Raw genomic sequence first — 25,920 nt, forward strand, 5'->3', positions numbered from 1 at the left:
TGTAAATATGGATCTGGACTAATTACCGAAAGCACACATGATCATGAAAAACCAAGATGTAGGTGACTTTTTTCATCAGTAGAATTTTTGTTGAAACCGTTGTTCTTGGTGATTTGTATTTGGCTGCCAGCATTTTGATAGTCAAAAAAAAAGAAAACTTTTCTTAACAACATTGATAACCCTGGTTCCAGATGATAAACTTCGTTAATCTTCAGCAGTGGTGTAAAGCAACAAATTACAAACACTCAATTACTGTAATTGAGTAGATTTTTCTTATAAATTTACTTTATTTTACTTAAGTATTCTTGAAAATGTGTACTTTCACTTTCCCTTGAGTACATTTTTACTGCTGCATCAGTACTTCTACACTATTTTCCTTTAACCTGAAGATACTATTCTATTATTTGTCTTGTCTAAGGTGTTTGGCTAAAGTAGAATAATCTGTTCTGTGATTCCCATACAATGAAATTGTCCATAGAAAATCGCATTATACAGAACAACCCCAAGACACAAAATTGTTTTACGCAATGACCCAGAGACTGTTTAGACTTCATGTCACTAATAATAAGATGACGGATGTTTACTGGAAGTGAAATCACCAAATGGCCCTGAATAGTTATTATATGCACTACAGAATGTTACATTTTCACACACACACATGCACAAATTGCATGTACAGTACACACATCAACCTTTTACAGCCTAATACTTAAGAGTACTTTTAAAAGGGCTACTTTTTACTAATACTTTGAGTAATATTTACAACAGATACTTTTACTCAGACCACATTTTTGGGAAGGTAATGGTACTTTTACTTCAGTGTGATTTTTCAGTAATCTTTCCAACACTCATCCTAGGGTACCTTCCAGACACTCGGGTATTAATTTTGTTTAGCCAGTATGTGTGTTTTTATTTACTTATTAGAATTATTTTTTTTAACTCAAAGTGATGGTAAGAATTGACTTGCATTTTATGAATTTTCAATGTTTCAAGTATACCAAGTAAGAGCTTGATTAGCTTGTTCAGGTGTGTTTGATTAGGGCTAGAGCTAATATCTACAGGACACCGGCCCTCCAGGGGCAGGTTTGGTGACCACTGATCTATAGGATCAAAAACTTATTTTACTATCGCTGAGATGCAATATTTGTTTTATTGTAGTTGTGTTAATTGCTATTAAATGGTGCAAATTTATTAGATGAAGTTTTAATCATTTTGATCTTTGTTTTGTTATAGATTTATTTAAGAAAAGTTAGTTTAGATTAATTTGTTAATCAATAAATTACTGCAGATGTTTTAAATGATTGTTTTGATTGTTTTAGTGCTTCAAATTAAACTGAAAAAAATGCATTTCCTTGGTAACTAACTGAAAAATGTGTTAATTCTATTTCAGATTATGTTTATTTATTCCATGATTATGTCTCTGAACAATTCTACTCATACTTGTTTGAATTATGGTTGGCAACACAAAGTGGCGTCTCTCTGAACACTGTAACAGCTATAATATGTTTATTAATTAAGTTGCATCTCGTTCACAATAGAATGCGCTGAATGGTTCGAACTAGGCTTGATACCATCAAACCTCCTTCCTATTTTACCTCAGTATACGGTATTACCATGCATAATAAAAAATTATGATGTAAGGCTCAGACTGTTACGATAACCAGCGATCGCTCTCCGTAGATCGCTGGTTTCCACTATAACTTGGACTACACTTCCGCCTTCCCTGGACTACATATTCATACATGCACTTCTCCTAGACACCCATGCTCACTCATCTGCTTTATTACGTTCGCACACCTGAGGACTTTCAGAGACTGATTAGAGACACTACATAAGCCACTCATTCACCCATCCTGTTTGCCGAGTCTTGTTTGCATATAGTGACATTACAACGCGTTTCTCCCTGTCTTGTTTCTCCGTGTTTGAACCTAGCCCTGTATCCTTGCTATCCTGTTTAGCCGCCTGCCTTTCGACCTTTTGCCTGTTTACCGTGTATGATTCTGGACTGCCTTAATATACCCGTTTGCACCTGTATGACCACTGCTTGCCTGACGCTGAATAAACCTGCATGTTGGATCTTACCTCAGTTATATCTGTCACTCCCTCCCCGGTCGTTACACAGACAGCGTTACCCAACTGTTGGCTTGCGCCTAAACCATTCAGAAACTGAATACCGTATATGCGACTTTAGGTTCACGGTCACCTGTTTGTTGCACAATTTGCAAATTGTCTTGTTCGTATTCACCACATTTCCCTTCTGGTTCAGTCGAAACCCAAAATACTGCCAAACTGCAGAGGTTGTGTACTTTTTCAAGACCAGGTCACTTGGTGCGCGACTTGGCATCTTTCCTCACCTATTCATACCTGTCCCATGATGACAATCAATCATACACATTTTTAAGCAGTAAATAAATACTATTTAAGGTTTAATACTTTTCTTCTATATAAGTGCATTGTTTTTTCTGACGGTATAACGGTATTGAAACTGGTACCATTGGTATTTTTAGATCCCGTGGTATACCATATTACCGTATTACCGCCCAGGCCTAGTTCGAACCTAGTTCGAAGTCTTTCTCTTGAATTAATTAACAGATCTGGTGAAAACTCAATGACGTCACTTTGTACTGGCTGGTACAGACAGCCAATGTCCACGTCTGAATTTACACAATGATCTCATTGCCGTGTCATAGCTTCAAAAAAATTTTTTAAAGAACGAATTTAATCTAAACAACGCAAAAAGAGCCAATTTTCAGATGCAAAAACCTCTAAATGCCATCTGAAATTTTCCTCTAAAATGAGCATTTTTATCAGGCCCCTGTGTGTATGTTCAGTAATATCAGTTTTTTGGAAAAGAAAAAGTCATTTTCCTGGTCTTTAAAGTGAAAAATCTCTACATAAACAAAGGAGGCTGAGAAAAGCGTTTATTTTTGATGAAAATTTCAAATGGCACTTTAGTTTTTAGCAACGTGGGACAATATGACCGTCAAAAATGTAAAAAGCATGTTTTGGTGTTTTGTGACCTTTTAAAAGGGTGATGCAGTGGCACAGTAGGTAGTGCTGTCGCCTCACTGCAAGAAGGTTGCTGGTTTGAGCCTCGGCTGTGTCAGTTGGCGTTTTTGTGTGGAGTTTGCATGTTCTTCCTGCGTTCGTGTGGGTTTCCTTTGGGTGCTCCGGTTTCACCCACAGTCCAAAGACATGTGCTACAGGTGAATTGGGTAAATTGTCTGTAGTGTATGAGTATGTATGGATGTTTCCCAAAGATGGGTTGCAGCTGGAAGGGCATCTGATGCATTAAAAATGTGCTGAATAAGTTGACGGTTCATTTCGCTGTGGCGACCCCGGATTAATAAAGGGACTAAGCCAAAAAGAAAATGAATGAATGAATGTATGACCCTTTAAAAATAAGTTTAGTTTAAGTAAATTATAATAAACCTGGCAAATGTCTCTCAGAATGAATCCATCTTTGCATTTATTTAATAAATCCATTCTTTAATATGACAGAATTGTTATTTTTCCACACGAGAATACAGGTTTACTCATCTGTGTGTCAGATTGTTGAGCGAACCAGGAACTCTTGTTTTATTCTCCTCATATGCTGACATAATTCCCCTTGGCACTGGGTCACATTACATGCTGACACAGGGTGCAGTTTTTCAGATAATTTTACTCCGACTGCCACATTGTATTAACTATTTTAGAGCGGAAAACAAGAACCCCAGACCGATTTACCCCCGGCAAGTTTTGAGGCATGAAATTCAGGGCTGAATATAAAAGATGTGTGACAGTATACTGAATGATGGGAAGCAGGATGCATACTTCAAACTATATCTGTCAGCGTTCGTATATGAGGGCTATTTCTGTTATGAGCTGAAGTGTTTGTGTATGTGTGTACAGGTTTTGTTGGTTTATGAGGACACACATTTGTATAATGATGTGTATGACCAAGGCATTACATTGTTGAGTTGGTTTATGAGGACATGTCTTGTGTCTTCATAATTCAAAACTGCTAAAAACATACTTGATGTCTTTTCACATTAATTGTCACATTTGCTGTTTAGGGGTAGGGTAAGGCCCCATAATAAGTATTTTTTACAGTATAAAATATATGATGCCTATAGAGAGTCCTCTTAAATCACCAAAACCAATGTGTGTGCATGTTTATGTGTATGTGTTTATTTGCATGTTTGTGTGTGTGTGTGTGTGTTTGAGGGCATGCGAGTCACAGTGGGTTGGGTTATCAGAGCAGAGAGACAGTGGGCAAGAGAGAGAGAGAGAGTCACATTCTTCATCTCAACTTTGCCCATTGCAGTCACTGGCACACATTCTGTCTTCTTTCTTTGCGTTTCTGTCATTCTGTCTATTTTAGTTTCTCTTCTATTAGAATTTAGGTCATTTCCAACCTATAATCTGTCCATCTTCTCCTAATTTGGGTGTATTCTATCATTATCTAACAGTCTGGCTTCTTTCATTTAACTTCATAACCTGATGCGATTTGGTGGTATCTGATGGAGTCAAGGCATCATGGACCTCGACCTCTTAGACCCACAAGGTAAAAAATGACCTGTTAAAATGTCCTGTATTGGTGTTTCCATTTGCTGTTTTGTTGCTAAACTCATAACCCATATGATCTGTGGTGAATCCTTTGCTTTAAACTGTGCTCCATCCCATCCATCACCTCTCTGTCTGTCTCCTCCAGTTTCTATTTTCAGCTGTTACAGTTTTGCCCTGCTTTTTGTCCTCATTTGTACCTGTCCGTTCAGTTCATGTAATCCTAACCTCTCAACAGCTCAATGTGTTTCTCAGATAACTGTATTTATGTCCATGGTAATTCCCATTAATGCAATTGGTCAAGTCAGCTCGGCTAAGCCTGTTTTTGGCCAGTAATTTATATTATGTGTTTTTAAAATAGGCTTTAGTAAAGTGTATTATACTATATATATTATAGTATTGACAAAACTTTTAATGAATGTTTTACATTAAATGTGTATTGTAATATATAAAATAATATATATTTGTAGTATATTGTGTACAGTATGGGTAATTTGTTTATATGACTACATTTTCCTTTTATTATTACAGCAACTACAGACTTACCACAATAGATTAATTCAACTAAAGTGTGGTGTAAACACAGCAGTATTTAACTAATTACTATATATTATTATTTCTTCATGTGGCGTCTTCTAAATAAATGACTTGGTAATTACTTGTTCCAAAATAAGTGAAAATATAGATCATCTGGTCATTAGATGCTCTAAGCAAATTAATAATTAACTTATTAATTAATTCATAACCTTACTTTTTTATTATTATTTTATTTTAAAAAAAACCCTGGTCATTGGCAACATGGTGGCTCACTGGTTAGCACTGTTACCTCAGAGCAAGAAGGTTGCTAGTTTGAGTCTTGGCTGGGTCAGTTGGCATTTCAGTGTGGAGTTTGCATGTTCTCCCCGGGTTGGCTTGGGTTTTCTCTGGGTGCTCCAGTTTCCCCCACAGTCCAAAGACATGCGCTATAGGTAAATTGGATAACTTAAATTGGCTGTAGTGAATGTGTGTTTGTTTGCCGGTACTGGGTTGCAGCTGGAAGGGCATGCGCTGTGTAAAACATATGCTGAATAAGTTGGCGGTTCATTTCGCTGTGGCGACCCTTGATGAATAAAGGGACTAAGCCGAAAGAAAATGAATGAATGAATTAAAGAATGAATAGCTGGTCATCAAGACAAATCAACCTAGTAAATATAGTCTGGTAGTCATCTGGTAAAGATGGTAATAATAATAATAAATTAATGAAATAAAATTGATGAAATTAATAAAAATTACTTTGTTAATGGGTTCAAGTTGATAAACTGTGTTGGTAATTGGTCATCCAGTTAACCGTTCCTTTAACGCATAACTTGGATCTACAAGTTTGACCAACTAGCACCTAGCCAAAGGGGTAATAAGTATCTTTTTAAATTCAATTTACAGCAGAAACTTGAAGTAATCTTGAAGAAAAAATGTCTTTATTCGTTTAGTATGTCTTAGTCTTAGGCTGACTAAATATAAAAAAAGTCTGGTCATTAGCTTGGCTAAGTTGGTAGATCATCTTGTACCACCATTATTCTACCAGAAATGTACACTTTCACGTATAAAAACGTTACAGGGCCTGACCTTTAAGCTTGTTGTCCTCGAAAAATCATACAAAACAAGCATAAAATCATACAATTTAATGATAGAACGCATCCTTGATCACTGTTAGCATAATAAAACAATTAAATCTGTAGGTTCAATTTGGCTGAGGACAAGGACAATGTCAGCGTTTATAAATTTGTGAAGTGTTTTTAATGAAGAACAAAAATCTGAGAAGCAAATGAATGATGTATTCCTTTAAAGAACAACTCACTGAAATCAACCATCAGTCCATTTAAGAAAATTTTGGGGGGGAAATACTTTTTATTCACTATATTTATGTTTTTATTTCAGGGACAGATAATGTAAGTTTCTGGTAGAAAGGTTAAGCTTGTTTTTTGGTCAGTCTGGTGAATTACCTAGCAACAAGCTCATCAGATATGATAAAAATTAAAATAATCTGGTTCAAATAATGGCAAAAATTCAGAGTATAAAGCAAGTTATATTTGTCCTTATTAACAAACAAAAGGAGATTATAAATGTACCATGCAAATGATGTTAGCATTAGCTTCTAATAGAGAGAACTGAATGTTGCTGAATTAACGAAACTGCCAGTTCAGAATGTGGACAACAAAGCTTGAAGTGACAGAGTGTGAAGGACTGTCTACTGAAGACCAAGCTCTTTATAAACAGTCACATCTCATTTGCAGATGATGATCATGTAATAATGAAGAAAGTCACCTCAGTATACACCTTTTGCTCTGCAGTCCAGTCATGCCTTTCGCAGGATGGCCGCACACAAATGGATGTGTAGCACCTGGAGGCTCAGGTCGCATGCTGCTGCGTGAGATGCTTTGGCAGCTGGAGCAAAGAGCACTTCAGTTTCAAGAGGAGGAGATCCAGTACTGCATCTCGCGTGGCATTCTGGGATACCGGCATCGCCCAGCATACCCAAACCTGCTTGCTCTTATACCTGCTTCTGAACACCGCCAGCTCGAGCACCTCTGTGGTCGAATTCCACCCTCACACTCTGCCATTGTACTTGCCAGGTAAAACAGGAACTCTCGCTCTCCATTGTTCATGTGTGTATCATTTTGGGCCTGTAAGTTAAGAGTTTAACCTTACAAGATTTTAAACTGTTTGTTGGTGGAGTATCCAATGCACAAGCTGTAAAGGCACTTTTCTAGAAAGGGACAGGGAGAAGCATCTCATTTGCATTAAGGGAGACAAACAAAAACATTGTGTTATAATTCCACCTATAAAGTTTTTATCTGGAGTATCCAAGGTAAACTGTAAAGGCAATTTTTTTAGAAAGGTGTTGGAACAGCGTCTCAACTGCGTTTAAAGAGAAACACACAAAATCATTGTTACTTTTCCAGACAAAAAGGGCATCTATAACATTTTATAATAATTTCAACACAGGCTTGGTGTGGATCTGTACCCAAGTCTACATATATGGAAAACCACAAATATGCACCTGGGGCTACTTCTAGTAGCATTTTGTGTTTAAAATAAATGCTATAGAGTGGTATGGCGGCGCCGACAATTCTGTTCCTTTTCATGCTACCACTGACCGCTTACCTCTGTATGGACTTGGGATGCACATCGGAGTGGGCCGTGACAGAGTTCTTCAAAGAATAGTTCCAGAAACCAGATAAAACAAAAGCAAAGAAATAAAACATTTTAAAAAAGGCTGAAAATGTGGTAAAATCTGAAAATGGAAAAACTGGAAAAACTACACTACCGCAACAGCTTTTCTTTTAACATAAGCTTATTCTGAAAATGATATACATCCTATATACATTTCTGGAGATTGCGAATTATGTATCCAGAAGTACGTATGGCTGCTTTTCGTCTTTAAAACGAATACTATAAGGGGGTATGATGCCGTTCCTTTTCGCACTACCAGCTGACAGCTTATACCTCCATATAGATGGCCTACCTTCAATACTAAATATAAAATCACGATTTCTGAAAACTACTAAAATCTCAATTTCAATTTTTTTTTTGCAATAGTACACTTCAATACACAATATAAAACATACTGCACTGTACGTGAAATATACAAAGAGACATTTACAATACTATGATAGATGTAATTACAATGTTAAAACAATGTAATTACAACGTTATTACATATTAATTATAATGTAATGACGTAGCAATTAGATCCAGACGTATTCAACTATAAATAACCAAATACTGTAAGAAAGAAACATTTACATTTATAAATATTATCTTGGATGAAATAACAATGTAACAGCACAGTAATTACTCACAAGTTAAACGTTTGTAATTACATTTTACATAACAGATGTAATTACAATGGTATAACATTGACTATCATTGATGTAGTTACAATGTTACAACAATGTAACAACAATTTATATACTTACAATGTTATAAGTTAATGACAGTGTAATTACATCCAACATAAAAGTTTTAATTACATATGAACTGTGTATATTTACGTATAAATACACAAATACTGTACTTATACTAATACTGTAATTACATATAACATCTCTGATGTAATTACAATGTTATAACAATGTAAAAACAATGTCATTACATCCAAAATTAAAGTTTGTTGTTACATATCGTCACCTTGGAATTATAAGGTTTTATCTGTGTTCTAAAATTTGAGATATTGAGGTATAAAGATTTGTATTCCATACAGCAAACAGTATGTGTGTAACAATTCTTTATTATACATTAACATGACAGAGACCCTAAATTTACTCTAAATGTAAATTATCAAAATCCTCTTGAATTTTCAAATTGGGGTAAAACAAACAGGGCAAATGCAAACAGAACTCTCCAATTCTAAAAGTTATTTTCCACTTGGAATTATAAAGTTCTGTCTGACAGATCATTAATTGAAGCGTTACTTTTCAAGAAATACAATCAGTCTGCTTATTAATTTAATTTAAAAAAAATAAAATTGGTGTTGGAACAATATGTGGATGTTTGAGAAAGTTTTTTTTTTTTTTTGCTTCCTATAACATTTAATTAATGTTTTAGCATGAAAATTCTTTCTTGTAAAAGAAAAAAAAATTCACAATGAGCCTAAGTTGTTTTTTTTTTTAGATTGCTTTAGAAAGCACTATCGGTTGGGCTTAGGGGATGGGGTAGGTGGGTGGGTCAGTTGGCACGTATAAAGAATTTTTGAGATCATCAAAAATGTACACATCGGCCTCTGGTGGATTTGTGAAATCAAAATCTGCAAGCAGACATAGCTCTGGTTACATATTTTGTAGTTCCCAGAAATGTAGACTTGGGTACATATGCACAATGAGCCTGGGTTGAATAATAACATGTTTTAAGTGAAAACTTCAATGACGCATTGTCTGGACACCAGTGACTTACTGTCAGGTCCTGTGTTCCATTTTTCCGTCATGGAATCTTCCCCCATGTTTTCATGTGTGTTTGTTTTCATCATGTGACCCCTTTGTTCTAGTTCCTGCCATTTTTTCATGTTCATTAGTTCTACCTACGTCTCACCCACTATTAATCATTAGTTATATCTAGCCATGGGTAGTTATAGTCCCTTTGTTTAGTTAGTCATTGTCCGATATTCTCAGTTGTGCTTTGTTGGTACCCCATGTCGTTCCTGTGTCTCCTGTGTTATTGATGTCCTTCCAAGTGAGTTTTTTGTAAATAAATCTACGTGTTTGATAAATCCTGTGATCCTTTTGCCTTTCTGAGTGAGTTAAGGTGTTACACTTATATTATGTCATGAAAAAGGGGCATAGAAGACACTTTTACAAACTATTTTATAGAATGATGGGGTACTGTCAAGATTGCAGCTTTCTCTTGATACTGTTCTTTATATTTCTGTCTGCACACCTGAAATTGCAGGTAATATTAAGCTCATATAAATGCAGAAAAATATTACCCTAAACTATTTATTTTGTGAGACTACAAAATCAATGATAGAGCATAAAATGAAACGATAGATTTTTTATTATATCGATACGAAATACAGTGAACCCAGAAAGTGTTCATAGCACTTAATACCCTATAATGACAATGTAAAAAAAAGATTTTTTGAAATTGTTGCAAATTTATTAAAAATAAAAAACCTGAAAAATCACATAAGTATTGACAGCCTTTGCCATGAAGCTCTAAATTGAGCTCAGGTATATTCTGTTTCCACGGATCATTCTTGAGATGTTTCAGCAGCTTAATTGGAGTTCACCTGTGGTAAATTCAGTTGATTGGACATGATTTGAAAAGGCATGCATTTGTCTAAATAAGGTCCCAGGGTTGACAGTGCATGTCAAAGAACAAACCGAGCATGAAGACAAAGGAATTGTCTGTAGACCTCCAAGAGATGATTGTCTCAAGGCTGGGGAAGGTCACAAAAACATTTCGGCTGCTTTGAAAGTTTCAATGATCAAAGTGGCCTCTATCATCCGTAAGTGGAAGATGTTTGGAGCCACCAGGACTCTTCCTAAAGCTGGCCGGCCATCTTAGCCTAGTGATTGGGGGAGAAGGGCCTTAGTCAGGGAGGTGATCAATAACCCGATGGTCACTCTGTCTGAACTACAGCGTTCTTCTGTGGAGAGAGGAGAACCTTACAGAAGGACAACCATCTGTGCAGCATTCCACCAATCAGGCCTGTATGGTAGAGTGACCAGACGGAAGCCACTCCCCGCCTGGAATTTGCCAAAAGGCATCTGAAGGACTCTCAGACCATAAGAAACTAAAATCTCTGGTCTGATGAGACTAAAATTGAACTCTTTGGAGTGAATGCCAGACGTTACATTTGGAGAAAATCACGCATTGTTTATCACCAGGCTAATACCATCGCTACAGTGAAGCATGGTGGTGGCAGCATCATGCTGTGGGGATGTATTTCAGCAGCAGGAACTGGAAGACTAGTCAGGATAGAGGGAAGATGAATGCAGCAATGTACAAAGACATCCTGGATGAAAACCTGCTTCAGGCCCCGTTTACACTAGTGCGTTTTAGTTTGAAAACGCATAAGTTTTGCTACGGTTACGCCATCCGTCCACACTACGCCGGAGTTCTCGAGCGCCGAAAACGGAGCTTTTTGAAAACGCTGGAGAGGCCGTTTTCATTCTAAAACGCTGCTGCTCCGTCTCAGTGTGGATGGGGAAAGACGGAGACATCTGAAAACGGAGGCGGGGCTGCAAACGTTCGCCTATCTGATTGGGGCTTTTCCTCAATATTAAGTAGCCCACACACAGTTCAGTCCTGCATCCTCTTCTTGTAAGTTAAGACTTCGCAAGTTTGATCAAGGCTGCAGTCTCCCCCTTCTCAGTTTGATATGGAAAACATACCGAGGACACGGGTAAATCTTCAAAGGGAACAGTGTACTTTATAACTTCATTCACATCACCTTGGCTACGTTGTTTCACTTTCTCAACAATAAAACGTAAACATGATTTAAGGAACTGCCTATTTTCTTTTTAATATTAGCAACTAAACAGACAGCAGAAATGTTGAGGCGCCGTGCTGCATATATGAGCGTCATCTTCACTGTGTGGATATTTATAACAAAACGGAGCCGATAACAACGGTCTCCTTTCAATTTCAGTGAAAATACGAAACACACCCTCTCTTTTGCTGAATATCAGTTTTAATAATCGATAATTATAAAAGTATAACATACAATAAGTTTATACATTGTAGGAAATAAAGGCAAGCGATCAGTCAATGTACCTGGATTAATCATTAACTTATCTTTGCGCTTAACCAAAACATGTTACCCGTGAACAAGTAACTTAATAGATTCCAATGACCAAAGTCAGGGAATTGGCCTATGTCGTTAGATAAAGACAACAACATGAATGAAATATCACGTTTAGCAAATATAGTGAGATTAGATCCAGCGGGAGATGCTTGATGAGCAGTCTGACAAGCAGAGCGCTCATCTTGGTAGAAATGCTGGAGCGCTTGCCCGAGAGTGTGTGTGTGGTCACGTGATGTGCGTTTTCAGCGTTTTGGTGTGGACGGAGAGCAGTTCAGCAACGCTGGGTAAAACGCGAGTGTGGACGCGGATCGTTTTCATTCTACAACGCCGTTTTAAAACTAAAACGCACTAGTGTAAACGGGGCCTCAGAGTGCTCTTGACCTCAGACTGGGGTGACGGTTCATCTTCCAGCAGGACAATGACCCAAAGCACACCGCCAAAATGTCAATAGAGTGGTTTCACAACAACTCACAATGTCCTTGAGTGGCCTAGCCAGAGCCCAGATCTGAATCCTATTGAACATCTCTGGAGAGATCTGAAAAGGGCTGTACACTGTCGCTTCCCATCCAACCTGATAGAGCTTAAGCAGTACTGCAAAGAGGAATATGCAAAAATTCCCAAATACAGGTGTGCCAAGCTTTTGGCATCATATTCAAAAAGACTTGAGGCTGTAATTGCTGCCAAAGGTGCATCAAGGATTGAGCAAAGGCTGTGAAAACCTCTGTACATGTGATTTTTCAGGTTTTTTATTTTTTATAAATTTGCAACAATTTAAAATACCCTTTTTTCACATTTACATTATGGACTATTGTGTGTAGAATTTTGAGGAAATAAATTATTTTATTCCATTTTGGAATAAGGCTGTAACAAAAAATGTGGAAAAAGCGAAGCGCTATGAATACTTTCCGGATGCACTGTATATCATCATATTGCACAGTCCTAAGGTGTGCAATGGTTAATTTGGCTTCATTTGGAACTGTTTTTGGCATAGACACAGAAGTAGAGAAATAAAGAGTTGAATTCAATGTTATCTTCTTGTTTATGGTATATATTTTTGTGCTCTGTCAAGGCTCCATGATCTTTTGGCACACAATGACATTCCTCCCTGGGAACTGGTGAGTGTCTTCAAGCAAGTTCTAAAGGAGTTCCTGAGGAGACATGAGGATGGCATGCAGAGACGTCCAGCTCCATCAACCTTCCTCTGCGCTCCCGGTTCACCTGTAGAGAGTAATGATAGAAATCACATGGCTGGAAATGCATCAAATGCGCTATCAGAGGAGTCAGGGAAGCACAGGGAGGAAATTCCTACTATTTCCAGCTATGTGGATAAACATCTGCATTCTGCCTGTCCATACTCGATCCACAGAGATTGGAGTCTGCCCTTTTGCCATCCTTTTGCTTATGAGGCCTACAGCACCACATTGTGAGACAATTCGAAAAGTTCAAAACAATCTCATGGTTCAAAACAATATCAATTTTGGTGATCTAATTGTACCTGTTTAAATTAAACTCAATAAAAGTGAGGAAATTAGTTGCAAAGTTTAAATTTGGAAAAGGAGCCTTAGAAATGATCTTTTTATAATTGTTAAATAATATGAAACAATTTAGTTTTTAATTTTAAAAATCACCAACACCAGTAATTAGCATTTTATTTTTATTTATTTATTTATTTTATAATTAATTAAAATACATTGCTCAGCATAACTAACTACACCCCATTTTAAAAAGGATTATTTTTATCCATTTCTCAGTGATTATAGGCAATGTATTTTGATGCATTTAAACAAAACAGATTTATTAAACAGATAAATTTACTAAAATAATATTTTAGTCACCAAACATATTTAGAAATTGAAAGATAATACAATTAAATTTAAGCAAAATATTGCAAAATAAATTACAACCTACATAATTTTAACTAAATATTTATATTATTTTTGCTTCTCTTAATTTTTCCTCTTTTTTAAATTTGTATTTAATATTTTTCTATAATTTATACATTTGGGTGTACTAGTTTTGCTTCAGTACTGACTAATCTAATGTATATGCACAAATATAATATTGTATAGCTTCCTATTAATAATATAAATCTAAAAGATAGATTTGTGAGGGGTGAACTTATAATGTATATGCTGAGCACAGAAAGTTACTTACGATTATGTAATTATAATAATGTTTTCATTATTATTAATGTTATTATTATTATAAATTGTATTATTATTAATGTTATTATTATTATTATAAATTTATTATTATTATTATTATTTATAAGGCGTATTTTTCAGTTTTGGCTAGAGAATTTCCGGTACTGTCTCTATGCAAATAGCCTAATAAATAAATAATAAAAAATCTTCTCAACTAATTTGTGGATTTCCTTCCTGTATGTCTGTATCATGCCACAGTCCCAGAATACATGCATCCCAGTACCAACATTGGATTTGCACTTAAAACAACATAAAGAAACATTAGGAAATATCTAAATTTTTTATTTTAGTCCATTGTTGTTATTTGAAACTATTCCTTGTAACCAGATGCCTTTGTGTCCACTTCTTTCTTTTTAAAATAAAGTGTAAGTCCAGTATAAGTTGCCTGATCAAAATAAAAGTAACCCACACAATCCCACTTGGACACACTCACACACACGTAAGCACAAACACCCAGAGTGGTCAACCCAGATATCCAGCCCAATCTGTCATATTTTTTTCCGAGTTATATTTGTGGATTACAGAGCAGAGATTAGCTTGAGGGGAGAGGATTGCACCACTGCCTTTGCGAATCAGTGGTTCTTCCTGCATGAACTACCTAAAGCAGCATCACTGATATAATCGGATGTCCTCTGCTCGTCCTTTAGTCATGTAGTAACAGAAATGTGATTTTCCTGTATGGATTGAAAGAGCAGATGATGTGTAATCTGGTAATGAGTGGAGGGCTAATCATAAAGCCTCTACTTTGCAGTGATATTTACCCTTTACCGCTGAATAACTGTTTGGGTGTGATAAAGGGAAGTTGGCGACTGTGTCTATTGTTTAATGTGTGTCTGCAAAATGTAAAATGTAAAAGCTTTTTTTTTTTTTTTGCTTTTGTGAATCCTGCAAGATGTATTGTTTTTTCTTACATTTCTGATGTTTATTAAATGTCTAGGAATAAATTTCATCTTAAATGTTTATAGTTTTTTGTCTCACATTCGTTAGTTATTTAGGAAATTTCGCAAAACAGAAAAGTTGTCTGTAATACAATTAATAATTACTAAGTATTATGATTATTAAGCATATTATGAAAAGCAATGTATAGCCTTTCTTTGTGAGCATACAGATTTTTTTTTTGTAAATAACTCAGCTATAGAACTTATTTATTTATTTTATTGATACAATAAAAAATTATTTTTATAGGAGTATTAGTAAGAGTTTTATGGAGATTAGCGACAATGTTTTTGTTATAGATGAATAAGATTCAAACTATTTAATTTATTTTACATAAAGTATCTATTTTTTTATAACATTAAGTATTTATTTTATTATTTATTTACTTTTAAAGTCTTGTCAAAAACAAATGTAATAATGATTTTGAATAATTTTAACCAATTTTAATGTTGACTATAATAATAAATATTATCCTGAATAGTAATAGATTAATTATCTTTTTTTTAATCTAATAAATATTAAGAATATAAAAAAACACTTCTCTCCTTCACTGAACCAACCAGAAGCATGCTGGAGATGAATTGGTAAATATGGGCTCATATCAAAGGGGCATGATGTCCATGCTATATGAAGTGATCCAAAGAACTGCCTCCCATCCCTAAATCAAGCGAAAATGGGAAGACAAACTGGGACTAAAAATATCAGATACAGCCAGGCAATATGCCATACAACTAGTACATTGATCTTCAGTATGTATTAAGCATTATCTTCTACGGTTTAAGCTGCTTCATAGGCTTCACCTATCTAAGAGCAAGCTGGCAAAAATGTATCCAGGGTCAGATTAATCTTGCCCCAGATGTGGTTTGGAGACAGCAGATCTGAGTCAAATGTTCTGGGGATGCCATAGATTACATACATTTTGGACCGATATTTTAGATCATTTTTATCTATGTGTAACAAAGAGATGGATCCTAATCCTGTGACTTAAATTTTTGGTACAGTGCCAGAGGAAATGTACCTGTCAGCTAAACATGTAAAAATCATTGCCTTCTCTTCATTATTGGCCAGACATCTGATTCTTCTCAGGTGGAAAAAGACAAACACGCCATCCCACACACACTGGATATTAGAAATGTTATCACATCTTAAACTTGAGCACCTAAAGAACACCATCCGAGGCTCTACAAAAAAGTTTTATGAGGTTTTTATGAGGTCTTTTCTATTCTAAATTGAACACTCAGGGGTTATTATATCCTAAGTGAAAGTTTATCCCGAATTTCCCATTTAGTTTTATCTATTTTATTTATTGATCTTTTTCTTTACTCTTTATTGAGTATGTTTGTATATACCATATTAATATGTTGTTCAATATGTGTTGGAAAATTGAAGACTATTAAAAAAATATACAAAATTTGAATATCAATATTAAGAATGGCGAGGCAGTGGCGCAGTGGGTAGTGCTGTCGCCTAACAGCAAGAAGGTCGCTGGTTCAAACCTCGGCTCAGTTGGTGTTTCTGTGTGGAGTTTGCATGTTCTCCCTGCCTTCGCGTGCGTTTCCTCTGGGTGCTTCAGTTTCCCCCACAGTCCATTGAATTGAATTGGGTAGGCTAAATTGTCCTTAGTGTGTGTGGATGTTTCCCAGAGATGGGTTGCGGCTGGAAAGGCATCCGCTGTGTAAAAACTTGCTGGATGAGTTGGCGGTTCATTCTGCTGTGGCGTCCCAGGATTAATAAAGGGACCAAGCCGACAAGAAAATGAATATTAAAAATATTAGGAAAATTCAAATACATCTTTGTTTATATTATATAAATCTTTAACAACTTCAAACACCAACAATTATAACAATAATTTTAAATAAATAAACATTGAACAACAACACATTTTCATTATTAATAATAATATCTATCTTGGAACATTTTTTCTAATATACACAGATAAAGAAATATTGATTTCTTTGATATTTCTATTGATATTAATTTGATACACAATCTAATATTTTATCAAATGTCCTTCCAATTAATAATGCATTTATAAGCCCTAAATAGACATAATAAGGACAATGAAGAATACAGCAACTGTTCTAAAATACAATTTTCACGTTTGGACTTTTATTTTGGTGACGGGGCTTTTAATTACAAAGCAGAACGTTCAGGATCTTCCGTTGTCTCCTCTACTGAGCTAGCGCTGAACAGTGACCTTCTCCGAGTGGTTCGGTGCGCTTACTAACTAAAGGTGAGTACATATCTTTATTATAGATGCTACATGTGTTCAACTGCCGTATGATAAATTATTACTGTACATTTAGGGGTAATTCACCTTTATTGTGTTACTGATTATTGGACCATAAGTGTCTAGGCCTTGCAGAGCGCTCTACGGTAAATGAATCAACATCGTCGGTGGACAATGCTTTGCGCTTGTTTGACATTTACAATAATGCAAACGTTTTATATTTTAAGTGAGAAAGAATTTACTATAATGTATCATGAAAGGATTTGTTGTCGTTTTTGCCCTTAAAGTGACGCGTTTTTTGTTAACGGAATTGGGTTTGACATTAGTTAATATTGACAACGTAATTAGTTTGATTTGACTCATTAAAAACTCCAATATTGTCAAGTATAACAGCTTGAATAAAGTTCAATCTCTTACTCCCCCGCCCCCCTTTCACCCAATTAACTTAAAATGTCTTTGAATATTTGTGTCACGTTACTTTGGTATTTTTATAACGTGGCCCATAAGTGCACGTTTTACATATGATGTATGAAATGATTAACCTAGCATTTTTGAAGTCTTCTAGACATATGTTTATTAATTTTCGTGTTTTCTTTATCACTAGATGGCAGGTGCATTCAACGTGTGGTGGGCTAAGATGTCGCCATACTACGCCAAGGCAAATGTGGAGATGTTTGTTGGTTTAGGAATCATGAGTTTCTTTTACTACAAACTTTCATATGGAGGTGAGAGGACCAGATTCTGAAGAACTTTCTCAGTCGTGTGGATATTTACAAAAATGGCTTTAATCTTTTTCTAAACCGTTTTATTTTATTCATTGTGGACCATGATAAAATTATTAGTGATGTGACCAGAAATATATCACATAAGAGCGTTATTTTTTACCATAACATTACCTTTACTGTTATTATGATCTATTGCAGACTGTACATAAGAAATGTATGGTGTCATACAAGGTGACATTTTGTATTAAGCTTAAATTGTAAAGTATTAACAGTGCCATTGCTGTCTTGCAGGAAAGAAGAAAGCAGTGCAGTCAAGTAAGTATTCTTGTTTTTAATTCATATTATTCATATTATATTTATTATTATGAATTTCTATGCAGACTTTGGTAAAACATTAAAGTTTTTTTAAAATGTAAAGTTGAGTAAAAACAGATAAAAACAAATTGTTTAAAGCAGGGGTTCTAAAAATTACAGTTGAGGTAAATTTCCAAGGATTTATAATTGGAAAATTAATTCACCATACAGTATGCTTCCAGCATTTTGTACACAGAAACTTCTGTCAAACAATAAAAATGTCATATTTTAAAATGTAATCACATTGAAATATATATTTTATTTTTGGGCAAAATAAATGTGAAATTTACTTCTGCTGTTAAAAAAAAATGGGAGGAAAAATACTGTGTTGAAAACTTTTATTATTGTGTCCGGTACATTTTATTGTACAATATTAGATGCAATTTGAAGTTAAATGTTTTACATTTTATTATGGCATCAATGTTTTATTTTGTCATGAAGATTGAGTTTCAAAGTGTACATGATGATGTGATTTTATTTAAACTTTTGTAGCTAAATTATAGTTTCACTTAGCAGAATTTCATGTGTTCCTTTCCTGATGGAAAGAGATGGCAGATGATGAAAACAGCATGTTCTATATGGATATACTGAAAATCATTTTTGTTAAAAAAAAAATCACGATTCTGAATGGACCAAAGCAAAATAATTTAAGTTCTGACAATGTTATTTGCTGCAGTGTCATTTTTTTCCCCCTATGTGTTCTATAATCTAAATTATTTTAATCTGATTGAATGAATGATTCAATATCTCGCTAAGACTTATTTCATTCATTACTTAGATTCAGAGATTTTTGAAGAATCTTTTTAACAAATCATTCAGTGACAAGTTTTTATGGTTACTTGTCGCCACCTATTAACAAAATATTGTAATTGCTTTAAACTTAAAGTCTGCATGAAATCCAAATTCAAGTGGTACTTTCTTTTGCTAGTGCACATTATTAGCCTTAAGATTAACATATTAATCCACTGAAAAAAATTAACATTTTAATTAAATTAATTTTAATTAATTTCATACCATTTGCTACCACTTTTTAAAACATTTGCTAATTTGTTATGTGAAGGTTTAGCCACACCCTTCCAACAGTTAAAGGTGATCTTCCACAATGCTAAGCTTCGCATAAATCTCAAATCAGTCCCTCCCCTGCCGTCCAGAGCTATGCCTCCTGAAACAGGAGTACGCGCACCTTAAAGATTACAGCAGAACCCACTCTCGTGTGTTAAAAGCAACTAGTGCTTGTCCGGCGGCGTGCAGGAATTAGACTCATTACTAAGTCAAACTGACATGCTATTTCAGAGTGAATATTTAGAGTTGCATGGTAAACAATATAGGGAAAGACTAGATGGAATAGCGCTTTTTATTTATGTTTTGTTGTAAACTAATTAAAATCTACGTTATTGATGCTGTAAAGGTCGCTTATGAAGTGAAAGTAGTCTTATAAATCTTTCACCGGAAGATTTTAGTGGCTGAACAACATTACTGGGAAGATATAACCCATTTGTAACAACAACATCTAACATTACATCAGCTTTGCGTGAAGCTAAAATAGTTTTAAAACAAAACATTACCTGTCCAAGAGAAATCCTTCTCCAGTGTGCAAAGGTAACTCCAATATTGATTAAGGTTTTTAAAAAGTTTTGATTCACCATGTTTTTGCTGATCGTGCGTGCGTACTCTCGATCTTGTGAACGCGCAGCACGTCTATGCACCAACAGCGGTCGGCGAAGCTGCGTACAAAAGGCTGAGCAGTTGATCAAATCTGATTTTGCTGACGGACAGATTGGGCTACTTATCGGAATTATGAGAGATGTCGGCCCGACTCAATTGACTCAATTTTTTTAGTTTTATGCCTTACCCAAAATATAAAAATACATATAAATACATTTAGATCATTTACTTTAATCAGTTAAAATGTGAAGAGACTTTTAACCAGCACAACAACAAAAGTTTCTGAAGACAATCACCTACTGCACCTTTAATTGGCTTTGAGTGAATGAGGGGAGCGCAAAAATAAAGTCCCGCCCCCTACTCAAAATACTATTTCAGTTGTAAAGGGATCATATTAATGTAATAAAAGACTGTAGTAATGTGCTTTATGCAGACTTTAATTTAAAGGGTCAAGTTGCTTTCAAATTGTGTTTTGATGGCTACTGTAGGTATCCGTGTTTGCATCCCAACTATAAACCTTAATTCCAGCATTTCTCTGTCATTTTCAATGCTTGTAAAACATTAATAGTGGTATTATTAATATTGATAATAATGGCTGAAAAGTCTACATACAAACTATTTTGTTTGTGATGACTGTTCTATCTGTGTCAACTTCAGCATTAAATAGTCTTTTTGTAGATTATTATTATTTTAACATTGTAAATTACAATTCTGTGATTGAATCCATGATTCCATTCATTTATTTTGCATCAAGGAAATCATAGGGCCCTAAATTATTTTGTGAACCCTCTAGCTTTAGGGCTTGGAGCCCACTTTGAGAGCCCTTGGTCTAAAATGATGAGGAAGGCTAATTTATAGGACAAGTTTTTCACACATTCGCTAACATGAATTCTCTTTTCTCACAGAACCTGCACATTGATCGGGCCACCGGAGCATCATTCCCCGAATCCCCATCTCCTCTCTGTACATCTTCCCCTGAAGAACTTCACCTGGATATCTGTATTTTGTTTTATGCAAACAATAAAATGCTTGAATTGGATCCACTCTATGGACAATACACTGCTTTTGTGGTCTTTCACTTTCTCTTGCAGGAAATTGGTATCAGCAAATGTGCAGCTGCTTGATTGTTAACTTATGAAAATAAACCATTAAAGATGTCCTGCCAAAATCTTTTAATGGGCTAGTCATTGAGTCACAGTTGCATTTGTTTTGTAGGACATGAATCAAAACTATTTTTAGCTGATGTTAAATTCTCACTGAAAATGTCTAGTGTGAATATTTGCATGCAATGTTTTATAATACACAGTTTTTGTTGTCGTTTTGTCATATTTTGTAGATAGTAATTATTGTTGTTGACCAGTAGTGGGCGTTTAAGGACTGTCCAGCACTTTAGATATGTACAAAAAAAATCTATTGTATCTTGTCACAAATCTAAAATTTGTTTAACCTTAAAAAGAAAACTCTAAATATACAATTTAAAGTTATACGTCACACGTTGTAATTTGATGAGGAAACTTGTCTTGATGTTGAACGTCTGCAAAATAAGAATCCCACGGTTCTTTGAGATTAAAGATTAAACACGTGCGAGTAGCTGCACTTTCATTCACTTTCAAGTGAACTAACAACTAATGTGTCTGGTCAAACTAAGGGCGTATCATGTCCGTTTGATTTTCACCTCGGATATTTTAGTGACTAAACAAACAAACATCCATAAGTCACTCCACATTCCTGTCATTCTTGGTCTGCGTGTGCAATCATTTAACACAAGAGCGCGAGCTCGGCCATTTCAGGGCAGTGTTTCTAGACTTATATTGCTTTTGCTTTAATTCTTTAACGAATATCACGCCAATAACTGACAGCATTCGGAGGAATACGCCTGTTCTGATTTGGTTTCCACCCATTCGCTTCACGTATCGCAGCGTTTTCACCTGGCTTCGGCTAGCAGGCTAACTAGTTTAGCTATCTCGCGAGTTAATCGATACTCGGCTGCTTTCAGGATACGAGGAACACCCCATGCACAGTTTTCTGAACGATTATGGCACACGTCTACACCTGACATGTAAGTAAAATGTTGTTTTACCCACCGTGTGTGTACATTTTTTGTGTTTGTTAACATGATTGCACACCGGGATGTTTTTAGTCGTGCTAGCTGGCTAACAGATGTGGAGAACTGTTAATATAAACAGGGCGGAAAGAGGAAAACAATATTTACTGAACATATTTAAAACCGCATCGTTGAATTAAACGTTTTGTTTCGATTAATTAATTGTAAGTCATTCAGTATGAGGAGTAAATGAGTTACGGGTTCTCAGCGGGTGTGTAAAACATCCAAACATCTGCCATTTCAATACACACGCTCAGCTGATTATCCAGTTAAGCGAGTTTTAAAGCGTCTCTTTAATTTTTTTAGTCAAATGAAGGCGATCAAAGCAAGTGATAACCAGTTGCTTGTCGCGTTAAAGCGTTCAAAAGATGTGAAATGACACGATGTACGGAGTCGTGGCCTGTTTGGCCTGTGTTTATCAGTGCTGTGGACATTGATGTGCCAGTGATGCTGCAAGTGAAGTTGTTTTTAATCCCATACAGAGGGCTGTGATCTCGGTTGGATGTTTTGAAAGGCAAATCGAAGCTGAAGACCAGATGTTCCTCTGACAAAAGTGAAGATGATGCCTGTGAGTAAATCACGCTCCTCAAATCAGCAATGCAGTTTTGTTTACATGCATGATAGGCGAACATTTGTGAGCCCCCATCACTGTATCATCCGTTATATGTATGGTATCGTTGAAACAGCTCAGTCCATTGTGGAAAGAATGTACAGTGTGTTGAGTTATACACACTAGTGTGAATGTGAAAGTCCTCATTCAGATGCATTGTGGGCTGCCTAGAGCCTTGCCAAGGGATCCATAATGGGATACTTTTCAGAAAGCTGTTAATGGGCTGTGGATGGGAATATTCTCAGTACAGGAGTGTTATCTGTGCCTCATGTTGTGTTGTTTAATCTCCACTGATAATTTAGCTTTTTAAAGAGGCAAATAGTCAGTTCTAATAAAGAACTGTTCAAAAATAGATGTTTTTATTTTTTTATTTTATGACAAGTCTTTTGTCCGTACACACTGCTTTTTTCTCTAGTGCTAATGGAAGCTATTAGTTTTATGATGTTGATATGCTGTTGCTTGTTAAAGAGAATCTCTTTTGCACCCTAGCGCCTTTATAGTTTCAGTAATGCTAAATCATTATTGGCAGTTTTATGCCCCTCCCTCTATGTTCAAAGGGTCTCAAGACTGGAGTAAATATGTTGGTTGGCAGCACTGAAACCAAATGCTGCACTTCATGTTTATTCCTTATGATCTTTATTGTTATCTGTAGGAGCTAAAATGATCTGCAATAATGTGAAGCTCCTCTTATCTGTTATTAATATTCAACATTCAATATGCGATTGTCATCTTTTTTTTCTCTCTCTTTTGTGCATTATACAGTGCTCATCATATGAGTACATACAACCTCCCCCCCACAAGTCTCTTATTTAAACTAATATTGTCTATAGGATGCTTTACAGTGTTATATTTATGCATATACATTAGTTTAGTCTGTACTGAAGCCAAATCTGAAGCTTGTCTAACAAAATAATTTATACTTAACAATAATGGCCCGAAATTTAGCTGCCCAATTTTGTTAGGGAAAAATATTAAATAAAATTGTCAAAAATAGCAAAAAAGGAAGAAAAAAAATCAAGAAAACAAAGATTTCTGATAAATATTAAGTTTTGTTAAATTTAGGTTTTGTTGAAATGTTGTAGTTTGTTATTTGTTTTGCAATATTTTGCATTAATTTAAATGTATATCTTTTCATTTCTTAAGATGTTCTGTGACTAAAATATTATTTTACTAAATACATCTGTTTAATAAATCTGTTTTGTTTAAATGCACTAATATATATTACCCATATTCACTGAGAAATGGATAAAACACTGATTTTCAAAATGGGGTGTACTCCATTAAGCTGAGCACTGTATATACTGTACATATTCGTCACAGAACATCTGTGGGTTGTCACAACGTTTTAAGATCTGTCAGGTGAATAACTTTGAGATTACACATTAACGTCACATCTTTAAACATTAACCTTGAGCTCATTTAACCCACATGCTTTAACATTTATCAGCAAAGTGGTATTTTCGGCAGTTTACTGCCGCCTCTGCAGGTTTGAATCATCAAAGTAATTATTAGTTGATCATAGTGATTGAGTAATTCTAGTGGTTGAAAGATTGTATATGCATGCACACGTCACAAGTAAGTGTATGTGAAAATCATTAGGACGCAGTGATCTATAACAAGATTTTATGACCTGGCGAATTCAGAATCTATCGCATGAAATCCCACACCAAAAAAAATGGACAGAGGAAACATTGCCTTCAGAGCTTGTCTCTCTGTCTATTTTACTCTCTCATATAACAACTATTGATACAAGCTGAAAATGTTTGCTGCACACAATATTGATGGTGTTATCCAGCAGCAGTAAACCAGTACACCCGGTCAACCTGTGTGTAAATTATAAAGCCTTGTCTGCTGTTAACCATCTTCTATTATGACTTTGCTCTTCAGTGAGTTTATCCTCCTGTTTGGTCAGTTAAAAAAATATATATCAACAGATTGGCGCATTTCAATCTAACATGCCTGCTGACCTTTTCCTGAACTTTTTTTTGACATGTTTAAAAATGATCAGGACTTTGTGAGCCATTAGGTTTGTAAGTTCTTGTTTCACAGCAAGCAAATGAGCTCATACTACAGCAAAGATTTGACAGTTTATGCCTGCCTTTATCTAGAACAGAGATGCCCAAACTAGGGCACATGGGCCAAAGTTGGCCCTTGGTAACCTTTTATTTGGTCCCTCTCTTCTCTGATGGAATGGTGGAGAATGAGGGAGATGGTTTAGAGATTGTCAATTCAAACTTAATGTAACTCTTTGTTTGTTTTAAGCTTTGTTTGTTTGTTTGTTTGTTAAAGGCTAAAATTAAATAGAGTAAATTAAATAGATTTTGTTTAAATTTTTATATTATCACCTGACAATGCAGAGACTTTGGTAAACAACTCTGGTCAAAGGCAAATTCTGCTTAACTAGTGTATTTAGCATTGATCTTCATTGTGTTATAAATGGGATTGTTTGTTTTTATTGCAATAAGTTATAATTTAAAAATTATACTGCTAGTTAGTATGATTTAAAGTGATGTTTTCTATTTATTTTGAAATATTATGAAATAAATGAGTAAATAACCCATGGAAACTTTAATGTAATGTAGTTTGGTATATTTGCCTTTGGCCCACAGCTTTTTGGCCTTAACTTGAAACTTTAGGCACTCCTGATCTATAAGAGTCCTCATGGTATTTAGGTGTCAGTTTAATTTGTGTAAAGGGGGTATATAGTAGTTTTGGAGAAACTTGCTCGCTCACTCACTCGCTTTTTTGGTTTAATCCAGTGAACATCAGCATACTTGTTGTGTTATGAAATATGTGCACATTTTTTCATCTTCCTCCCTGATATGGCCAGTTCCCAAACAGAATGTTCCTCTGTAGCGAGCACAGATTTCTAGGCATGATTACAGTCCTTCAGTGACAGCTTGATAAGATCCTGTTATGCTGATGCATAGAAGGAATCTAATTGGTTGCAAGTTAAAGGAGTAGTTCATGCAGGCAGGAAAATCATCCCATAATCCCAAAATTACTCACCCTGAAGCCATTCTAGGTGTATGCCTATCATCTCTCAGATGAACACAATAGGAGTTATGTTAAATAATATCCCACCTTTACCAGCTTTGCAGTGGCAGTTTTTTAAAGTTCTAAAAAGCACATCTATTCATAATAAAATCTATACAACTCCCAAGGTTTAATGAATACATTTGTAAGAAATTCATCTTTATGTTAAACTGTATAACTATTTACACTGACCTTTGACAACTGGTGTGGACATTTCTTTTGACTG

At 35.3% G+C, this 25,920-nt stretch overlaps 3 protein-coding genes and 1 long non-coding RNA gene across 16 annotated transcripts in view; 3 read left to right on the forward strand and 1 right to left on the reverse strand.

The window, feature by feature from the left end:
- rd3l (RD3 like) overlaps nt 1-13,391 on the forward strand; it is a 26,458-nt gene extending 13,067 nt beyond the window's left edge. Inside the window, exons 2-4 of one of the 2 annotated variants that reach the window (XM_087298141.1) lie at nt 4,455-4,549; nt 6,876-7,157; nt 12,900-13,391. In XM_087298141.1, the coding sequence (XP_087154267.1) occupies nt 4,506-4,549; nt 6,876-7,157; nt 12,900-13,257 (684 nt within the window). In that variant the 5' untranslated portion in view covers nt 4,455-4,505 and the 3' untranslated portion in view covers nt 13,258-13,391. Of the gene's footprint in view, nt 1-4,358; nt 4,550-6,875; nt 7,158-12,899 lie in introns of those variants that run through there. The other variant, XM_087298140.1, reaches the window with a different exon arrangement.
- atp5mj (ATP synthase membrane subunit j) lies at nt 12,130-21,529 on the forward strand. The gene is given in 6 exon segments (NM_001135972.3): nt 12,130-12,140; nt 13,006-13,009; nt 17,124-17,203; nt 17,805-17,925; nt 18,217-18,240; nt 20,850-21,529. Coding segments are annotated over 3 exon segments (159 nt in total). The 5' UTR covers nt 12,130-12,140; nt 13,006-13,009; nt 17,124-17,203; the 3' UTR covers nt 20,864-21,529.
- Nucleotides 17,806-20,999, reverse strand: LOC147832197 (uncharacterized). The gene is made up of 2 exons (XR_015518351.1): nt 19,771-20,999; nt 17,806-19,384 (listed from the first exon to the last, which is right to left on the reverse strand). It is a non-coding gene; the product is annotated as an uncharacterized LOC147832197 (long non-coding RNA).
- Nucleotides 21,530-21,677: 148 nt separating the features above from the next.
- ppp1r13bb (protein phosphatase 1, regulatory subunit 13Bb) overlaps nt 21,678-25,920 on the forward strand; it is an 84,810-nt gene continuing 80,567 nt past the window's right edge. For 8 of the 12 annotated variants that reach the window (XR_015517687.1, XM_087297079.1, XM_087297081.1 and 5 more), the window contains exons 1-2: nt 21,678-22,003; nt 22,531-22,616. Coding sequence is in view for 4 of the 12 variants with exons in the window: in XM_087297070.1 (XP_087153196.1) it covers nt 22,608-22,616 (9 nt within the window). In the remaining 8 variants the exon portion in view is untranslated. 12 annotated transcript variants of the gene reach the window in all.

This window comes from Danio rerio, chromosome 20 (assembly GCF_052040795.2).
Source record: "Danio rerio strain M-AB ecotype USA chromosome 20, GRCz13ab, whole genome shotgun sequence".
Lineage (NCBI taxonomy): Eukaryota > Metazoa > Chordata > Actinopteri > Cypriniformes > Danionidae > Danio > Danio rerio.